The 18,914-nt window shown below is 56.5% G+C and overlaps 5 protein-coding genes and 1 pseudogene across 5 annotated transcripts; 3 read left to right on the top strand and 3 right to left on the bottom strand.

Moving 5' to 3' along the window:
- Positions 1–3: 3 nt before the first annotated feature.
- On the top strand, positions 4–660 carry ACA1_158890 (uncharacterized protein; the record flags this gene model as incomplete). Its single annotated transcript, XM_004348501.1, has 3 exons — positions 4–131; positions 241–396; positions 507–660. 3 exons carry the CDS (start codon positions 4–6, stop codon positions 658–660), a joined length of 438 nt encoding a protein of 145 aa, XP_004348551.1.
- Positions 661–823: 163 nt separating this feature from the next.
- Positions 824–1,098, bottom strand: ACA1_158880 (uncharacterized protein; the record flags this gene model as incomplete). The annotated part of the gene is made up of 2 exons (XM_004348500.1): positions 824–990; positions 1,017–1,098. 2 exons carry the CDS (start codon positions 1,096–1,098, stop codon positions 824–826), a joined length of 249 nt encoding a protein of 82 aa, XP_004348550.1.
- A 93-nt stretch (positions 1,099–1,191) lies between these two features.
- Positions 1,192–5,807, bottom strand: ACA1_158870 (uncharacterized protein; the record flags this gene model as incomplete). Its single annotated transcript, XM_004348499.1, has 15 exons — positions 1,192–1,358; positions 1,478–1,592; positions 1,657–1,773; positions 1,893–2,063; positions 2,158–2,295; positions 2,385–2,786; positions 2,903–2,992; positions 3,079–3,194; positions 3,330–3,469; positions 3,646–3,871; positions 4,050–4,228; positions 4,417–4,564; positions 4,686–4,808; positions 5,153–5,441; positions 5,718–5,807. The coding sequence occupies 15 exons, from the start codon at positions 5,805–5,807 to the stop codon at positions 1,192–1,194; spliced, it is 2,511 nt and encodes an 836-aa protein (XP_004348549.1).
- A 188-nt stretch (positions 5,808–5,995) lies between these two features.
- On the bottom strand, positions 5,996–10,351 carry ACA1_158860 (protein kinase domain containing protein; the record flags this gene model as incomplete). Its single annotated transcript, XM_004348498.1, has 16 exons — positions 5,996–6,244; positions 6,281–6,359; positions 6,409–6,713; positions 6,792–6,883; positions 6,962–7,083; positions 7,186–7,341; positions 7,432–7,508; positions 7,592–7,680; positions 7,758–7,899; positions 8,026–8,245; positions 8,360–8,440; positions 8,565–8,908; positions 9,019–9,236; positions 9,417–9,545; positions 9,669–9,776; positions 10,096–10,351. 16 exons carry the CDS (start codon positions 10,349–10,351, stop codon positions 5,996–5,998), a joined length of 2,667 nt encoding a protein of 888 aa, XP_004348548.1.
- Positions 10,352–10,838: 487 nt separating this feature from the next.
- On the top strand, positions 10,839–16,806 carry ACA1_158850 (annotated as a pseudogene).
- Positions 16,807–16,977: 171 nt separating this feature from the next.
- ACA1_158840 (metal dependent phosphohydrolase) lies at positions 16,978–18,825 on the top strand (the record flags this gene model as incomplete). Its single annotated transcript, XM_004348497.1, has 5 exons — positions 16,978–17,459; positions 17,575–17,730; positions 17,794–18,041; positions 18,105–18,204; positions 18,258–18,825. The coding sequence occupies 5 exons, from the start codon at positions 16,978–16,980 to the stop codon at positions 18,823–18,825; spliced, it is 1,554 nt and encodes a 517-aa protein (XP_004348547.1).
- Positions 18,826–18,914: the final 89 nt, after the last annotated feature.

Raw genomic sequence — 18,914 nt, 5'->3', positions numbered from 1 at the left:
GTTATGGGCTTGGTGTGGAGCGCCCTGTTCAGCATCGTGTGGGACTGGATCATCTTCCCGGTGGCCAACTTCCTTACGCTCTACCAGTACGATCAGTTCTTCATGGGCGCCTTCGGCATGAACACCTCCAAGTACGTACACCATCCCCCCTCCTCCTCCACCACCTTCTACACGCGCGCGTGTGCGTACAGCGTTTGCGTGCCTCACCGTCTCGGTGTGTGCGGTGTGTGCGGTGTGCAGCTACCAGGGAGCGTTCACGGGCTCGAGGATGAGGAGGAAGATGTGGCAGGCCAACGCCGTCGATAACCGGATGTTCATGGTGGGCGTCCTCCTCGCCAACGTCTTCTACCGCGACGGCAAGAAGTACCAGGGCGTCCTCGGCTGGATCAACTCCTGGTACGTGTGTCGTCCTCGCCCCAACACACACGACACACACATTCACACGACGCACACGACGCACACGACGCACACGACACTTACAACCGCACCCGCGCAATTGGGTGTAGGTATGTGGGTCTCGCGCTGGCCAACGTGATGATCAACCACGGCCTGTTCACGGCGCTGGCGGTGCACCTGCTCTACGACGCCCAGTTCTTCGTGGCGGGCTACCTCATCAACAAGTACTTTGCCAAGAGGCGAGCCAGCCTCGACGACCTCTGAAGTGAGTGACTTCGCAGTCTTCTCTTCCTCTTTCCTCCTTCTCCTCACCTCTCCCTCTGCACATGTCCCTCTTCTTCAACACTCACCAATAAACGTTGCAAAATAATAACTAAATAAAATGCTCTTAGGTGGATAAAATATAAATAAGATCAAAATTAAAAAGTCAATCGGTGGGAGCGCCGGGGCGAGGGGTTGGTGAGGTGGTGGGCAGCTGCACGAGCTCGTTGGGCCGCGGTGGCCGGGTCTTGCCGGCGAAGCGCTCCTCGCACGCACCCCAGCGGGCGAAGTTGCCTCGGCCAACGGGCAGGGAGACGGCGTTGGCTCCGTAGTCTGCCCAGAGCACACCGGGCATACACTCCACGCGCCCCTCTCGGGCAGGGTCAGGTACTCGCAACATTCGCACGCCACCTTCTGCTGCTTTTGCTCCCTCTCGTCCATCTTTATTTTGGCCCCGCAATTTTTGTTTCAGCAAATTTGCCTAATTTATTAAATTTGACCTATTTATTTCGTTTGGTCTGGGGCGCGACTGTGTCACTCGAGCGGGTCGAGGGAGTAGCAGCGGCAGTTGCAATCGGTCACCGGGCACTCGACGTGGTGGGCGAACCAGTCCATGAGGTGGGCCGCGTGGCCACCGTGTCTGCAGGTCTGGCACCACGTGTACCAATCCTCGAATTTGCTTCCGCCCTCCGCCCAGTACACTGTCGCACACGCACGACCGCACACGCCCGACCGCACACGCACACGCACACGCACACACACATGGCATCGATTGGTGAGCGCTCCTCTTGCAGTCCACACGCAGAAATGAACAACGTACGTTGCTTCTCGCTCGGGTTGCGCGATCCGCTGAAGACGGGCGTGGAGCAGCCGAGCGGCAGCAAACAAATGGAACACAGCGGCAGCGGCTTGCCGCACGACGGACACGACGACACCTACGCGCAGCACACCATAAATTAATAAATGAATAATAATAATATTAATAATAAAAATAAGTACCTTTTGCTTCCCGCTGGAGGCCTTGGGCTGGGGGGCCATGCCGCGGCCGCGGCCCATCTTGGCGCTCAGCATGTTCATCGACAGCGACTGGCTGCAGAAGTTGCATCGCGCGAACACCTGGATCACACATACAATGCAAATCAGCAACCGCACACACGCCATCGCCGCACACGCCACCGCACATGCCACCGCACACGCCATCGCCGCACACACGCTATGACGCGCGCGCCACGTACCTGGCCCGGAGGCTTGGGCTCGGAGACGGTGGCGATGCGGGCGACGTCGAGAAGGGCGCGTTCGTGCCAGAGCTGCCACATGTCCAGCAGATTGCGGTAGCAGTCCATCCAGTGCTCCACCCGCTGGTCTCTGAACACCCGCGGCACCACGTGCGCCATCACCAAACACGCCTGCGCACGACATGCACAGCACGACACGCATCGCACGACACGCACGGGGTTAGGCGTCTTTGGTGTGTGCGGGGGGGGGGCGAGGCGAGCGAACCGTCTGGACGTCGCCGGTGCGGTTGAGGTAGTTCTCGAGGAGGTCGACGCCCTGCGGGCTGAGGCCCGTGAGCATGAGGCCCGCCAGCGACCCGTTCTTCACCGCCCCCGCTGCCGACTGCGTGATGTAGCGTTGCAGCTGCACGACACGTCACGACACACGTCAGCGACACACACGCCAGCGACACACGCCTGGCAAGACACGACACGACACGCGCGGGCGCGTACGTCGGCGCCGGGAAGGAAGCGGCAGCCAAAGGCGATGCGGTCGGCGAGGCTCATCTCGTCGTACTGGTCGAGCACCTCGGCAAAGTCCGGCACCGAGTCGGCGCAGAGGAAGGCGAACGCGGCGCGCAGGTAGGCCGACCCGATCTGCTCCTTGAGCGACGCGCAGGTCTCCTTCCACAGCGAACCAACGCCGCCGCCGCCGGTGGTGCCGCCGCCGGCCATCATCATCTGCTGGGCGCCCTCGTAGCCGGCGAGGGCCATGGCGACGAGGCGGAAGGGCTCGTTGGCGCTGTCGGCGGCGATGGCGCGCTTGAGCGCGAGCACGGCGCGGCGGATGTCCAGGTGGAACACGGCGATGGCCGCCGCGCGCTCGAACTGGTTCTGCTGCTCCAGCACCGACAGCTGAATAAAATCACAAATAAATCAATAATCCAAATCAATAAATAATTTGAATTATTCTTGGAATTAGCTAAATTGTGGATAAATGAATAAATAAATAATAATAAAAAACAGCATACCATGTCGTCGAGCGAGGCCGACTCCATGTCCCAGCCGCACAATCGGAGTACTGCCTGTCGCTGCGGGCTGTAGTATGTTTTGAATCCGCCCTATGATAATCAAACACGCATTAATGACATAAATTAATGATAATAATAAATAAAGAAATAAAAGAAATAAATAAAGAAAGGCGTACTTCGGCCTTTTCGCGTTGGGTGATGTTGGTCGGGAGGTCCGTCGTGTCCTTGCCCGTCAGGATCGCCACGATGCCCGAAAAGTCGCTGTGCTTTTCTTTTCGCTTGCTGTTCGCGTCTGTCATTTACGACACACAACACGACACGCACACGCACATGCAACACACACACACACACACAACACGCACGCACAGGAGTCAGCATGAGAAGAATCGCAATGTGTGCGGGGGAACGATTGTGGCGGGGCACGTACTGGCGAGCCAGGACCAGCAGACCTTGAGCTCCTGTGTGCCGAAGGCGTCGCTCAGCTTCTTGTTCTTCTCGATGTCCATCGAGTAGCCGTTGAGCGCCTTCTGCTTCATCACGAACGAAATGTCCAGCTGCTCCAGCATCCTGCTCCCACCGCACATGACACATGACACACGACACACACGACACACGCCATACGCCACACGCCACACACACACACACACACACACGACACGACGCACACACACACACGACACACACACGTGTGCCACGTCAGCAAAGTGGTTGGTGGCCAATGAAAGCAAAGAGGCGCGGCGTACTGTTCGGCGGAAGAGGAGGAGAGGCCGGGCGGGTGGACGGCGGTGGAGCCCTGGATTATCTGTCGACCGTAGGCGAACGAGAGGTCGCCGTAGGGCGCCCACGACACGGGGATCGACTCGTGCAGGGAGACCACCTCGACGAACGACGAGCTCGTGACCGTCAGGATCCGGTACTCCTTCGTCGGGTGCCACGAAATGCAGCTGATCGGCTCACTCGCCTCATACGCTATTGACGCGTGTGTGTGTGTGTGTCGTAAGTGGTGTGTGTCGTAAGTGGTGTGTGTCGTGTGTATGTGTGTGGGTGTGTGTGCGGTGTGTGGGTGTGTGGTGTGTGTGTGGTTAGGTGTCGTGTGATGTGTGTCGTGCGTCGTGTGGTGTGTCGTGTGAGTGGGGAGGAGGCGTACTTCGGCAAGGCCGGGTGTACTTGAGGTTGAGTTCCTGCTGCTGGCCGCTGGTGGGGTCGGTCGGGAGGTCGAGCGCCGAGTCGTTGAGGTCCCACAGCTTGAGCACGGACTCCTCCTTCCCGATCGACGCGAGGATGCCGCTGCGCGTGGAGCACCACTCGATCTGGATCAGGCTCTTGCTGCCCGTGTGCAGCGAAAAGATCGGCTCCCGCAGCTTACGCGTGTCCCAAATCTTCACCACACCTATCCACAGCAATAATCATAATTGTAAGCAATTAATATAATTTATAATAATGCTAATAAAAAGAATATAACATAAAATGGACATACTGAAATAGAATAAAATTGATCGTAATAATATGGTGACGACGTGCCATCCTCTGAGAATGTGGAGAGGCGCTTGTCGTTGAAGGGATCGAAGGAGACGCCGTGGACGGCCTTGGAGTGGGCCAGGACCGACTTGCGAGCCGTGAGATCCGACGCCCGCATGTCGTATATTCGCAGCCATTTCGCACCTATTTATTTATTAATATTATTAGTATTACGACACACACACGCACACACGCATGGCACACACGGCACGACACGCACGACACGCGCAGCACACGACAGGAAGATGACGGTAGGTAAAGGTACCGGTTCCTGTGGCAAGACACGAGGGCTGATTGGGCACCCACGCCAGGGAGACGGTCGCTTCGGACATGTTGACCTCCCGCATCGGGCGCACGATCGCCTCGGCGCCGGTGATGTCCGCCACCCCTTGCGCCACCGGTGACTGTTGTCTGTAGTTGTCACGATGGTGTGTCGTGTGTGTCGTGTATGTCGTCGTGTGTCGTGTGTCGTGTGTCGTGTGTCGTGTGTCGTGTGTCGTGTGTCGTGTGTCGTGTGTGTCAGCGATGATTTTGTGATAGAAGACAGCCAGAGCGGGAAGGTGGTGGAGAGCGTACAGAGGTTGTGATGCCGCATTGAGCGAGCGCGTCGAAGGTGTTCGAGGTGCACTCGTAGCTGCGCCCGTGCCTGGCGTTCGTGTGCGCACACGTTGGTTAGTCAATGCAACGCACGCACGCACGCACGCACGGAGAGAAATCACGCAAGCGAGGTACCGCTGCTCTGGTTGACGTCCCACACGAGGGTGGAGAAGTCGCAGCGCACTTTGCCCAGGCCCGCGGCGAGTTCGTTGTGGTAGACCGGGTTCCAGGCGAGGGCGTTGCACGATCGCGAGTTGCGCGGGATGAACTCCTTCGAGATCGAGTTGACCGACGAGAAGCTCACGCTGTCGCGGAAGCTGGTCAGCACCACGCGGCCGTTGGGCAGGCCCGCGGCGAGCAGGTGGGGCGTGGTCGGGTCGGGGCTCCAGGCCAGGCACTTGCAGGTCTGGACCTCGCTGTTCACCTGTTGTTGTGTTTTTGTTGATATTATTTGTATATTTATTATTGTATTTGTTAATTGTTATTCAAGCGATAGAATTGGCATTTCAGAAGTAAATTAAAAAAGGGAAAAGGGCGTGTAAAATCATTTTAATGAATGATGATGACATGGGGGTACCGAGATGAGATTGATGACTGATTTCTTTCGCTGGCCAGTGTTTGTGATGGCGCCTCCATCGCTGGTCGATGAAGAGGATGTGGAGGTGGAAGAGGAGGCGGAAGAGGAAGATGGTGGCCGCACACTGATTTCGTAGAGTCGCAGATCGGACGAACCGATCACGAATTGGTCGGGATTGTGCAGCGACCACAGCACCTGCTTCCTTCTGCTCATTTCTCTTGTGTCCTGCCTCGATTCGTTTTGAATTCTTTCAATTTACCTCCCTGTCTCGATGTTGTAATCTAAATCAAAAACAATAAGAATGTTATTTATGTCGACACAAGAAGTTGGGCTTGTTGGACATTTCGCGTCGGTGTGTCGTGTCGTGTCGTGTCGTGTCGTGTCGTGTCGTGTGTTGTGTGTCAGATTTCTTGGTAGTTGTCGATGGGCAATGGCTCGTTGGTGCCGCCGGTGGTGAGGCATTCGTAGCCTGTGCTGTTGTCCTTGACCGTGGCTCTGTTGTTGTTCTTGGTGTTTGTCGGCTCTGGCTGGGAAACAATGGCGTAGGTGTCCCCAATCAGCGACTTGCTTCTTGCCACCTTTTCCACCTTTTCCTTCATCTTCTTCTTTCCTTGTGGCGCCTCTTCGGCCGATTGCTTGAGAACGCAGTACTGCGAACTCATCTCCCCACTGCTCTCCATGCCGACGATGCTCTTCGTCGGCTCCTCCTTCTCCTTTCCCTTTCCCTTCTCCTTCTTCGTCTTCTTCGCTTTCGCTTTTCGCTTTCTGTTGGGCCGTCGAGTCGCCCAGCGTCGAGTATTCCGAGACGGGCAACGATGTCGCCAACGACGTCGTCGACGCCGCCTGCGTCTCGGCGCGGCGTGCGGTTCGCGAGGACTTGCTGGGCGCGTGGAGGATGTGGTTGCTCGCGCCGGCGATGATTCGCGACACCGAGTAGTCCTCCTTCTTCTCGATGACGCTGCTGGCGCCGCCAATCCTGGTGCCCTCCTCCTCCTCTTCGTCGCTGTCGTCCTCGAATGTTACTTCCTCTTCGCTGTCGGTCCCGGTACGGAACGCGTCCTTGAGCTCGACGAAGGCGGCCTTGTTGGCCTTTGCGATGAGGCGGTAGTCGTCATTTCTCTGTTGCGCAGTCGCGTTTAGTTTTGCGTTTGCGTTTGCGTTTGTGTTTGCTTTTGGTGCTATGTGTCTTTCGCGCACCTCGTTGATGAGCTGTTTCATGAAGGACTTGACCTCCTCCTTGATTCGGCTGAGCTGCCACTCCTCGTAGCTCACACCCTCCGGCATCTCGTCTGCTGGTGTGCGCGTGGTCGTCAGGCGGTGATGACCAGAAGAAAGAACAGAGAGTCAAGGTGGCCACACATCCGCACCTTCAGACTCGCCGGCGCTTTCCTGGTCGCTGATCTCGTAGGCGTCGGCTGAGATGTCGTGCAGCTTGTGCAGCTTCTTGTAGTAGCTCGACAACATGTCGACCAGCTTCTCAAACGACGGTCTGTGCACATAGATCCAATATATTGGAACATTTTTCCACATCATATGAAGTACTAGATATAAACATATAGAGGCATTGAGAGGAGAAAGAGAGTAGTTGTACCGCTGGGCGGGGTTCTGGCGCCAACACATCTTCATGATCTGCGCAAAGATCGGATCGCAGTCCTTCGGAATCCGGAGCCGCGTGTTCCCGACCACCGACGTGATGATCTGCACCGGCTCCACGCCCGCCCACGGCCGCTTCTTCACCATCATCTCCCTTCGTCCACCCAATCGTCAGCCAACAAATAACAACCAACAAATAACAACAAATAACAACAAATAACAACAGTCAGGGAAGAGCGAGCACCAGAGGAGGACGCCAAAGGAGAAGGCGTCGGTGGCTTCGGAGTACTCTCGCGCCTTGAGGCCCTCGGGCGCCATCCACTGGAGAGCCGCACGTACGGGTGAGTAGCGAGCGTGAAAAGAGCCTTGAAAGCGGAGGCAAAAAGCGAAAAGGAGACGCGTACGGCGATGGGGCCAAAGTTCTGCTTGGTGGTGGCCACCTGGCCCTCAGCCGCCTGCACTCGCGCCAACCCAAAGTCGGCCACATAGACCTCTGCGGCGCCATATAATATATATATATATATATATATGTTGTGAGCAAGACAAGAAGTGGTAGCTTGGTTGGCGCACCGTAGTTTTGGCCTACGAGAATGTTGCGTGCGGCCAGATCACGGTGTACGATGTGCTCTTTGTGGAGGTGGAGCACGCCCGACGCCGCATCGCGTGCCATGCGCACCAGCGTGATGAGCGGCAACTTCTTCTTTTTCTTGACCTGCGTGTGCGTGTGCGTGTGCGTGTGCGTGTGCGTGTGCGTGTGCGTGTGCGTGTGCGTGTGCGGTGGCGTGAAGAATCAAAAAAATAAGCATTTAATGGCATGGCTGGCGACAAGAGTGCGCACCAAGAGGTCATAGAGCGAGCCGCGCGGGCAGAACTCGGTCACGAGCGCAAAGTTCGACCCCTCCTCGCCCTTGGTGATGGCGCCGACAAACTTGACGATTGAGGGGTGGTTCGACAGGCGCTCCATCATCTGCGCCTCGGAGCGCAGCTCGTGGAGCACCTTCTGGTCGGCCTGGTCCAGTCGCAGTGCCTCGAACAGCTTCACCGCCACCACCGCTCCTCTATTACCCCACCATCGTTTAATACAAAGCCGCTATATATCGTGCGCCTTGTGTGTGTGTGTGTGTGTGTGTGTGTGTGTGTGTGTGCGCGCGCGGTGTGTGCAGTGAGTGTACCGGTATTCGCCCTTGTAGACCTTGCCGAAGGCGCCTTCGCCCAGGAGCTTACCCAACCGCAGGTCTTTGCCATCAATCTCCCTATGACAGAGAAAAATAAAATAAGTGTTAAGCAATCTCCACATTCCAAACGAGTGCTTGATGTTGGCTGGCTGATTGGCTGGTGGGTGGTTGGTGGGCTGGTGGGTGGTGGGTGGTGGGGTACCTAAAGGTGAACTTGACCTCGGTCATCTCCACGCCGGACTCGGGGTCGGCGTCGAGGCCCGAGTCAAAGTACTTGCGTCGTCGCCTGGTCGCCAGACAGCACAGGCACAGAACGAGGGCCAGGGCCAGCAGGATGAGCAGCGCGGAGCCGACCGACACCGACACGGCGATGGCCACGGTGTTGCTGCTGTCGGTGCCGGCGTCGGGCTCCGTGGGGTCGGGCGGCGGCTGCGGGCACGGCCCGAAGGCCAGGTCGGTCGGCGAGTCGATCGCGAGCCCCATGAAGTCAACGTCCGAAGCTCCCAAGATACCCGGTTCCATGTTAACCATTTGAAAGTACATGACCTGCATCAAATGAATATATATATAAATAAATAAATAAAATAAATGAATGTGTGAGCAATGCGTGGGTGGTGCGGCGTGTGCGGTGGTGGAAGGTCTGAAAGAGTACTTACGTCAGCCTGGGGGTTCTGGGCAAAGAAGTGGTAGAAGTACTCCTCGTCGACGTTGTAGGCCAGCCCGAAGGTCTGCACGAAGTAGCTGCGGTCCGGCCCCGGATCGAAGCAGGCCACGACCGAGCCGTTGGTCCTGTCCACCTCAATCACCGCACATGGCTGGTCGACGGAGAACGGAATGGCAAGGAATATGTTGTCCCTCATCCCAATCGTCATTCCTGTGTCGTGTGTCGTGTGTCGTGTGTCGTGTGTCGTGTGTCGTGTGTCGTGTGTCGTGTGTCGTGTGTCGTGTGTCGTGTGTCGTGTGTTGTGTGCGTTGGATGTGTTGTGTGCGGTGGGTGTGTGCGTGCGTGAGTGTGTGCAAGGGTCAAAGAGGTACGACAGCGCACAACGGGTACCGTTGGGCGACAATTCACCGTCGAAGAAGGTCCACACCGCCAGACGCGTCATGAAGTCGCTATCTGCAGCAATCGAGATGACGTGGATATCGGACCTGTTCGTGCAGGTGGCGTAGAGTTTGTCCCCTTCTGTATGGCGTGGGTGTGTCGTGTGTGTAATGCGAACGGCGTTGGATTGCGGTAAGCGTTCATTGTGTCTGGCGCTGGCGGGCTGGAGGTGAGTACCGATTAAAATGTGGCCGAAGGATGAACCGGACGTGTTGTAAGACGTGCAGCTGTAGTAGTCGTAGTATATAACCGTGTAGCATATCTGCTCGCCCGTGGCATAGTAGAGTCTCCCATTCACCGCGTCCGCCGCCACTGCCCTGTCACATGTGATGCAACGCACCGCACACGGGCAACAACATGTTCGTCAACATATTCAGAATATCATCAGACATCCAAGTGCTGGTTTTCGTTGGGGGGGGGCGAAAATTACTGGATGACTCCGTTGCTGGTGCCGGTGGCGAAGGAACACGGGCAGGACCTTGAGCCGATTGAGAGATCAGACTCGATTGCGTATCTGTGTGGGTGCGGGCATCAGGACACCGCACACGCATGCACACGCACACAGCTGTCGCACATCGCACACAGCGCACACAGCGCACACGTCGCACACAGCGCACACATCGCATTATACGTAACTCTTGGATGCTGGAGGGCGTGGAGACGAACAGGGTCAGGGTGTCCTTGTCGACGGCGATGGCCAGCGGAAGAGTATCAAAGGTGCCCACCACGCCCGAGGAATTGAGCGCCGTCACGGACCCGTACAGCTCCACGGTGCCCGAGGACGTGATGGCCGACAGGGCGGCCACGTAGAGGCAATCCTGGGCCTCGCTGACTGCTCGGGCTGCTGCTACATGGCGCAAGCCCGGCTGGGAGCCCCACTCTGTCATCAGGGAGGCGGCGTGCGAGTTGCCACTACTCTGCCTCTGGAAAACGTAAAAAAATGAATAAATAGTATTTGTAACACAGCTGCATGTAACATGTTTCAAACAATATGATATTTATATTTCGTTATGTATTTGTTTCCAGCGTTCTTTGTAAAATAATCGGCGACGAAGGGATGCGTTTGCGTACAGATTGTGCAGAGACCATTAAGAAGAAGAAGAAGAAGAAGCACATTAACTCCAGTGCCGCCAAGGCAGCAGCATAGCGCCGCATCTCGCTTATTTGTCTTCTTTTGTTGGCTTCTTGTGGTTCTCGTCAAACAATTTGAGCATTTGTTTGACGAAACGGCACGCACGTGCAAAAAAAGGAAAGAAAACAGGGAAAACACCGGACAGGTCAACTGAACTGAAGGCCGAAAACGTTCGAAGTACAATTTAGCGGTTGAGGGCAGTTGTTGATCAGCCACTGCACCAAGCAAGAGAAGGCCACGCGATGGTACGCTTGGCCGCGGCACAACGTGACCAGGGGCCTTCTTGCCCGCAAGGTGCGGCAACCATAAAGAGATTTTGGGCGAATGCAATCATTTGAGTAGTTCGTACCTTTGATTAAACTGTGCAGTTTCCAGAGGATGACAAGGAGGTGCGGTCATCATCGTTGACGCTGGTAGACCTGCCCGCGGAGGTGCAGGTGCACATCTACTCGTTTGTCGGCTCGCTCCCCTTCCTCTTCTCCCTGTGCTTCGTGTGCAAAGGTACGCCTATTTTTCTTTTTGTTAAATTGGAATTCCAAGTATTTCAAATTCATTTAATTTTCCTCTCCCTAATTCCAGCGTTGAATCGCTTGGTCAAGGAGGAGCTGCCTTGGCTGCTGAGCGATATGAGCCTCAGTCGGTACTACGCTATCGTGTCGAAGATAATCAATCACTCCCTTCGATAACTTTTTTTTTGTATGTTCAACCACATGCACCAGTTGCGCGCAAGTCGACGATGCATTCCTGGAACATATGCTCAAGATCTATGGCAAGACGCCGTTCCGCCCACGACACCTCGACCTATCGGGTGTGTGCCCACATTTAGCTGATATGTTTCACATTCTCGTACTACGAGATGCAAGTAGTATTCTGATGTAACCTTGTTACAGGTTGTCACAACGTGAGCTTGGACATGCTCAACAGGCTCATGGTCAACAGCGACAATTTGCTGACGCTCAAGCTCGCCGGCTGCTTCCAGCTGCTGGCCGACCCGCGGGAGCAGACCGAGCGCACGGCCAAGCTCCGGAGCCTGGCCTGGGGCGATCGTGACCGTTTCGTGCGCAGCACCGAGCCCGAACCGGACGACGACTACGACGTCAACGCTCTGCTCGAGCACAAAGACAAGCTCGATGGCGATGGTGACGACGAGGCTAACGGCGATCACACGCGGCGCGAGGAGGATCGCAGGCTGCTCGCGCATCGCGTGAATGTGAGAGAATTGACGTCGCGCCTCCACACCGTCACCACGCTCAACCTCTCCAGTCCGTCCTGCCCAATCGCGTTTGTTTTTATTTTATTTTTATTAGTGGCGATTGGTTGACAGTTAACGCGCCAAACCCACAGGCTGCTACACGGTGGGAGCGTCGGTGTACCTGGAAAAAATCCTGGCCGCGTGTCCCAACTTGGTCGACCTCAACATCGCCGGCTGGACTCTGCGTAAGGTAGGCGTCGACTTCACACAACACGACACACGACACACGACACACGACACACGACACACGACACACGACACACGACACACGACACACGACACACGACACACGACACACGACACACGACACACGACACACGACACACGACACACGACACACGACACACGACACACGACACAAGACTGACAGTACGAACGCACACGGCGACACAGACCCCGGCAGCGCTTCTGGCGGGTTGCGGCAAGCTCCAGCGTTTGAGTCTGGCCAACGTGCGGCCGATGGTGGCCACCGCCAAGCCGCAGCTCAAGCGCTTGGCCGATTCGTGCCCGCTCCTCCGCGTCCTCGACCTCAGCGGCACCCAACCACCTCCGGTCAAGTCCGTACGTTCCCTTTTCTATTTAAATTGTCGTTTATTATTTTTGCTTGTTTTTCAGATATATTTATATTTATATTTACCTTCGTGGTATTATCCTTATACTGTTTCCTATATTTATTAATTGATGTTTATTTAACTTCGTGATGCCCCAGTTCGGGCGCTACTTTGCATTCCTCGAGAGGGTGGTGCTGGTTCGAGTCAGCGCGCTGGCCGACCACGATACGTGGCCCCGGCAGAAAGCGTTGGTCATCGCCAGGTCCAAAGAGCCGAGCGACCCGCGAGCGCCCGGCAGCCCGATCCTCGTGGTACACCACACGTTCCACGTGTCGACGCCCGACGCACTCAGGGACTCCCTGGCGGCTGCGGAGAAGCTCGAAGTCGACATCAACGCACCGCTGTTGATCGAGCAGCGTCGGATTGAGCTCACCCATCATGACATGGAGGTCACCAAGAAGGGCTTCGTCGGCACTCTGCTCACCCAGGTTTGTACTTTTTTTATTTGCATTTTATTCCAGCCAGCTTATGTTATTGTGTTATATCATGAAATTTCATTATTTTTGTTGGCAGGTAGTGTACATGGTGAGGCCCGAGTTGGTGCAGGTGGTGCTCGAACACGGGGCCGACCCGAACATCGCCAACGCCATCGATGGCCAATCGCCGCTTTACCTTGCGGTACTCTTCCACAACAAAACACACGACACACGACACACGACACACGACACACGACACACGACACACGACACACGACACACGACACACGACACACGACACACGACACACGACACACGACACACACACGATACACAGGACACATGCAGATCATGCCAACACTAACCTCTGCGATCGAACCCTATGAACAACAGCTACGGAACTTAAAGCGCATCACACGTGTACTGCACGCCATTGGCAACTTCAAGTTGTATGAAGAACTGGCGCCGGCGTTGCCCGAGCTGCAAAGGATCCGCGACAATCAGCGAACCATCATCGATCTGCTCTTGGCGCACAGTACGCGTTTCTTGTCATCATCACTATCAGCAAGCGATGTCACATAAACGCACACGCATCACCGCACACGCATCACCGCACACGCCTGAACGTACGATCAGAGGCGTCTGTTGCCGCCATTCCGAATGAGCCGGACAGTTGCTTCTCGGAAGCAGTACTCAGCGATGACCTCGACCTCGTCAAATCCCTCATCGCTGCCGGTAACGAACCCAAGTGCGTAGAGCAATTCCAGGAATGCGCGGCTTACCAATGGTGGCGTCATTCATGAACAGGTAAGTTCAAGGCGGAGGATTTGGTGCGGCCCGACCCTGATACCGGCTATTCCATCCTCCATCGGGCCATACTGGGCCAGCAGCCGTGGAACTGGTATGCCGACAATTTTAACATTCTTCATTTCATTCTTCGCCGACACGCCGCCACACGACCCTTGGACTGGGCACACGCTGGATGGCTTGAATTCCAGGCACATTCACTGATCGGAGTCCTTCCAACCAGGTTGGGGTTCTGTAGGGAGGTCCAGGGACAGAGCTCGAGCCCCGTTACCGGCTACCCGCCTCAGGTCAACGGTACCGCAATATTTGAATATATTGTGTGTGTGTCGTGTGTCGTGTGTCGTGTGCGTGCATGCGTTAAGTCGAGGGACCTATGCAGGGTCGCTGGACGTGGTGAGGTTCCTGATCGAGGAGCTCGGGGCGTATCCCTTCGCTAGCGAGGGCAGTGACGTTGCGAACCACAGGCGGATGTACCGGTATAGGCAGGGCCAGAAGCGTCGCCTCGGCCACACTCCCTGGGAACGAGCACTGATGGTACGTACCCACCACTGTGCTTCAATGAATGAATGCACGAGTTCTCTCTACACACACACACTCTCTCTCTCTCTCTCGCTCTCTCTCTCACACACTCACACACACACCGCACACGCAACATACGCACATTAAATGACTGTAGTACGGCAATGGGAAGCTCGTTAAGGCGATCATCCGTCGCTTCAGTCCCGACCTTGCCGCGCTCTACACAGTTAAGGTAACGTTGAAGTTGTCCGTTTCATCGTTGCCTTCCTCTTCACCTGACGTTGCTCGTGGTGCGGTCGTGTGCGGTGCGCGTGTGCTGTGTGTCGTGGCGTGTGCGGTGTACGCAGTGGGAAGGAGAGGAGATCACCGTCAACGCGCTTCACTACGCGACCATGTACCGTAACGAGGACGTCGTGCGAACGCTGCTGAAGCTCGGACTGGCGGACGAGGCGACCGCGCCGTATCCGCGGTTCACGTGGCGTTGCGAGAACTACAGCTACACGACACACGCGCAGACACGCGCCGACAACGGTCACACCCAGGAGATGTGCCCTCATGTGGCCGTCGTCAGGTTTGCAAACCGACACGACACACACACGACACACGACGCGCACGACACGCACAGTCGCAGCGAGATGAACGTGAACGTGCGCGTTGCGTACGCAGGCATTTGTGGCCGTTGGGAAACAAGCACGTGGTGGACATCTTTAAGGTCGCCAAGAAGACCAGGGACACCTACCTCCACGCCCACATCGCCGACATCAACATCAACGTGCTCGCACTCGTTCTCGTACCTCCTCCATGACCTCATTTTGCAGTTTCATTTAGTTCTGTGTGGCCTAAACCGCACACGCACACGCACACGCACACGCACACGCACACGCACACGCACACGCACACGCACGGGTGTGAATCTTTGTAACATCAGGAAAATGGGGTGGATCCCAACCGGAAGAATGAGAATGGAGACACGGCGGCGCACATTCTCATGCGCAAGGGCGTGCGTCGGCACTGGCGCCGCGCCGGGTCGTGGTACATCGCCGAGGGACTCACCCCCTACGTACGTCGTCTCTTTCGTTCTTTCTTTGACGCACACTTTCTCGAGTTGTTCACCTTACTTGGGGGGGGGGTACAGGACCGGGAGAAGCTGCGCATGCTGCACACCTACCAGGCCGACCTCGACAGCGCCAACGCCAAACGTTCGTTTGATTCCTTTCGTCTTTAAATTGTTTATTTTTCTTTGTTTTTGTTTTTTAATTATTATTTTTTGCTGATATTATTGTTATTGTTTTGCAGGAGCGACGCCCCTGCACATGGCGGTGAACAACAACGACGCCGAGACGGTCAAGCTGCTACTCGGCTCGCTCGGCGTGGAGCCCGATCCCCTTGCCAGTTCGACATTCCATGTTTGCTGCCTGCCGCTAATGGTTGCAGTTGGCACTGACACACGACACACACGGCATACGGCGCACGACATGCAACACACGCAACATACAGACGCGAATGGACTTACGCCGCTGCAGCTGGCGGTGAGTAACCGGCAAGTGGGGCTGGTGCGGTTGCTGGTGGCGGGCGGGGCGGACGCGGACCAGCGCGTGTCGGAGGCCATGGCCCGGTTCATCGTCAAGCGCCGCGCAGAGCTGGCCGGCGAGGAGGCCGAGTGGCGCGCGCGGCAGGAGAAGGGCAAGCGGGGCAAGCGCAAGCGGCCGAGCTACAGCGACGACGCCTGCGTGGACGACGGGCTCGTCGTGCCGTTCGCCCACTTCCTGCGCAAGACACCGCAAAAGGACTTCGTGCTGCCGGCAACCACCACCACCTCCACAGCGTCGCCCGCCAGAGGCAAGAAGCGACGGAAGAACGAAAGCGAAAGCGAAAACGAAGAAGAAGAGCGAAAGCGTCAAACGAAGAAGACAAAGACGATGATGAAGAAGAGAAAAACGAAGGGAAAAGAGAAAGATGATGAGGCGGAGGCAGAAGAAGGTGATGATGAGGACGTGGAGGAACTGGTCGGGCAGGCCGCGATGTTGCACGCTGCAGCGGAGATCTACGGCCGCTGCTCGGGAAGCGACAAACAACAGAAGGAGTGCCTGGAGATGGTCGAAGCCCTCTCGGTACTTCTCATCACCATCACACCCGCCCACCCGATAGCGAACTTGCCACAGATATACTGATGATGTATGTGAATGTTTTTTTGTGTATATCAGGCGAACATTTGAACTGTGCGGTGCTCACCAAGGCGGAGCTGGAACGAGACAAGAGCAAGAAGAGGAAGAAGAAGAAGATGAAGAAGAAGATGAAGAAGGCGTCGAGGAAGCCGACGATCAAGGGCGCCGACCCCAACGTGACTGACGCGCACGGCAACACTGCGTTACATGCTTTTGCCGCCCTGGGCCTGCGGCAAGTGGTGGTGGCGCTGCTGCTGAGCGGGGCCGACGTGCTGGCGCGCAACAACGAGCGACGCCTCGGCCTGTCCCTCCTGCCCGACGACGAATTCGTGGCGCTCGAGAAGAACACAGCCCTCCTCCCCGCCGGCGGTTGCACGCGGCACCTCCTCCAGTCGTTACTGCAGCAGCACCACACCACCGCCACGACACAGCTGCCTTGAAAGAAATAACAAGAAAACAGCTTTTCTCTTCGAAATAAATATAAAAATTGTCCACCAGAGGGAGAAACCTGGGTGGTTCAGGGAAGCACGCCAAGGGTTTCCTGGAAGGCAAGCGACAAGGCATCGCCGAACCTAAGATCTTTAGTCTTGTGAAATCACCATCATTAAGCCATGGAAACAGACGCCACCAAGCCTCTCAACGAGTTGTACACCGCAGCAGATCGCAGTCGGCTGTTGGCCGAAGAAGACGAAGCGCAGCTTCCGCTTCAGCATCCGGCCTGGCGGGACGATTTCGACCGCGACTACGCGCGGGTGCTCCACTCGGCTTCGCTTCGGCGGCTGCGCAACAAAGCCCAGCTGTTTCCCGCCTCTGAGTCCGACGTGTTTCGCACCCGCCTGACCCACTCGTTCGAGGTGGCCCAGATCGCGCAGGCCCTCGCCTGCCAAGCCAACAGTGGCCTGTCGCGGGGGCTGCTCAACATGGCGGGACTGGCGCACGACATTGGGCACCCGCCCTTCGGCCGAAACGGCGAGAGAGCATTGAATGAGTGGATGCGCGAAGCGGGCGGGTTCGAGGGCAACGCCCAGACCCTCCGCGTCCTGGCCCGGCTCGAGAAGAAACGCAAGGGCTTTGGCCTCAACCTAACTTGCAGGTTCGCATCATATTATCATAATTTACATATTCATTCTAGTTTTTTACTAATTAACTATATGTCCAATTTTAATTTATAAATATAAACATAAATATAAAATAACCAAATGTGATAGGGCGCTGGCGGCCATCATCAAGAAGGACCAGGAGCTGGGCGAGCTGGCTGAAGACGGCACGCGGGTCAAGAAGGGCTACTACCACTCCGAGAGGAAGATCGTGCGCCACGTCAGACAACAGGTGCTCGGCAAACACGCACTGCCCGGATCCCTCAGGTATTCACTATGTCAACAAGGGCATAGAGGCATTAGTCTATACTGAACCACATTCCGCATCAGAACCATTGAGTGCTCGATCATGGACGCGGCTGACGACATTGCGTTCTCGACCTCCGATCTGGAGGACTCACTCAAGGGCGGCTTCATGAGCGTGATGGACATGCTGGCCTGCAGTCACCAACTGGCCGCGCAGGTGGCGCAGAAGATCAGGAGCGACCCCGAGGCCCACCAATTGGCCGACTTCACCGTGGCCGACGTACGGCGAGTGCTGCGGGACATCGCCGCAATGGGCCTGGCCCATGTTTCAGGTGAATTTCTCCTTTTCCATGCTAGTGTTGCATGGCAACACGTTTAACTTTGCTGTGTAACAGCCAAAAAGCCCACCAACGGGAAAATTGCGCCGGGCAAAGCCTTCGACGATAGGTCCAGCGATGAGGAGGAGAGCAGTGACGACAGCCAGAGAAAGAAGAGGTGGACGACGACTTGACCAGGTGCGACTTTCACTTTGCGGCGACCACCTAGAGGAATGCCAAGAAGCTGGCCGAGAACGCGCGCTACCGCACGGCGTTCACGTCGGAGCTGGTCAAGACTCTCATGGCCGGCGTGTCGATCGTGCCCCGCGAGCCGGCCTGCCTGAGCGAGGTGGCCTGGGACCGCGTGGCGCTCGAGCGGGTGATGGTGCTCAAGCACTTCACCTTCTTCTTCGTCATCAAGACCCCGGTCCTGCAGGCCTTCGAGACCAACGGCCGTCACGTGGTCAGCGAGCTCTGCCGGCTGCTGTGGGCCGACCCCGAAGGCAACAAGCTACCGCCGGACTGCCGGGCGCGCTTCACCAAGAAGATGGTGAAGGTGTCGGCGGCCAAGGCCGAGCTGGCGGCGCTACTCGATGCGGAGAATGTGAGGAATGATGGTGATGGTGATGCGGTGCTCCTGAAGAGGAGAGAAGAGCTGCAGAAGAGGGTGAGGAGGTGGGAAGCGAGGGCGAAGCGCGACATCTGCGACTTTGTGGCCGGCATGACGGACAACTACGCCGTCGAGTTCTACGGCCGCCTGACCTCCCTCACGCCAACCACCATCCACAAGAAGCCCTGAGCCACCACTGCGCTTTCACACATCAGCCCACACAACATGTTACAATAAAAAATGCAAGGTGTCTTGGTTGATTATGGGCTGTGCGTTGG

Source organism: Acanthamoeba castellanii (assembly GCF_000313135.1).
Source record: "Acanthamoeba castellanii str. Neff unplaced genomic scaffold scf7180000084724, whole genome shotgun sequence".
NCBI lineage: Eukaryota > Discosea > Longamoebia > Acanthamoebidae > Acanthamoeba > Acanthamoeba castellanii.
The sequence above is the reverse complement of the archived record's forward strand: the minus strand, read 5'-3'. Positions and strand labels throughout refer to the sequence as shown.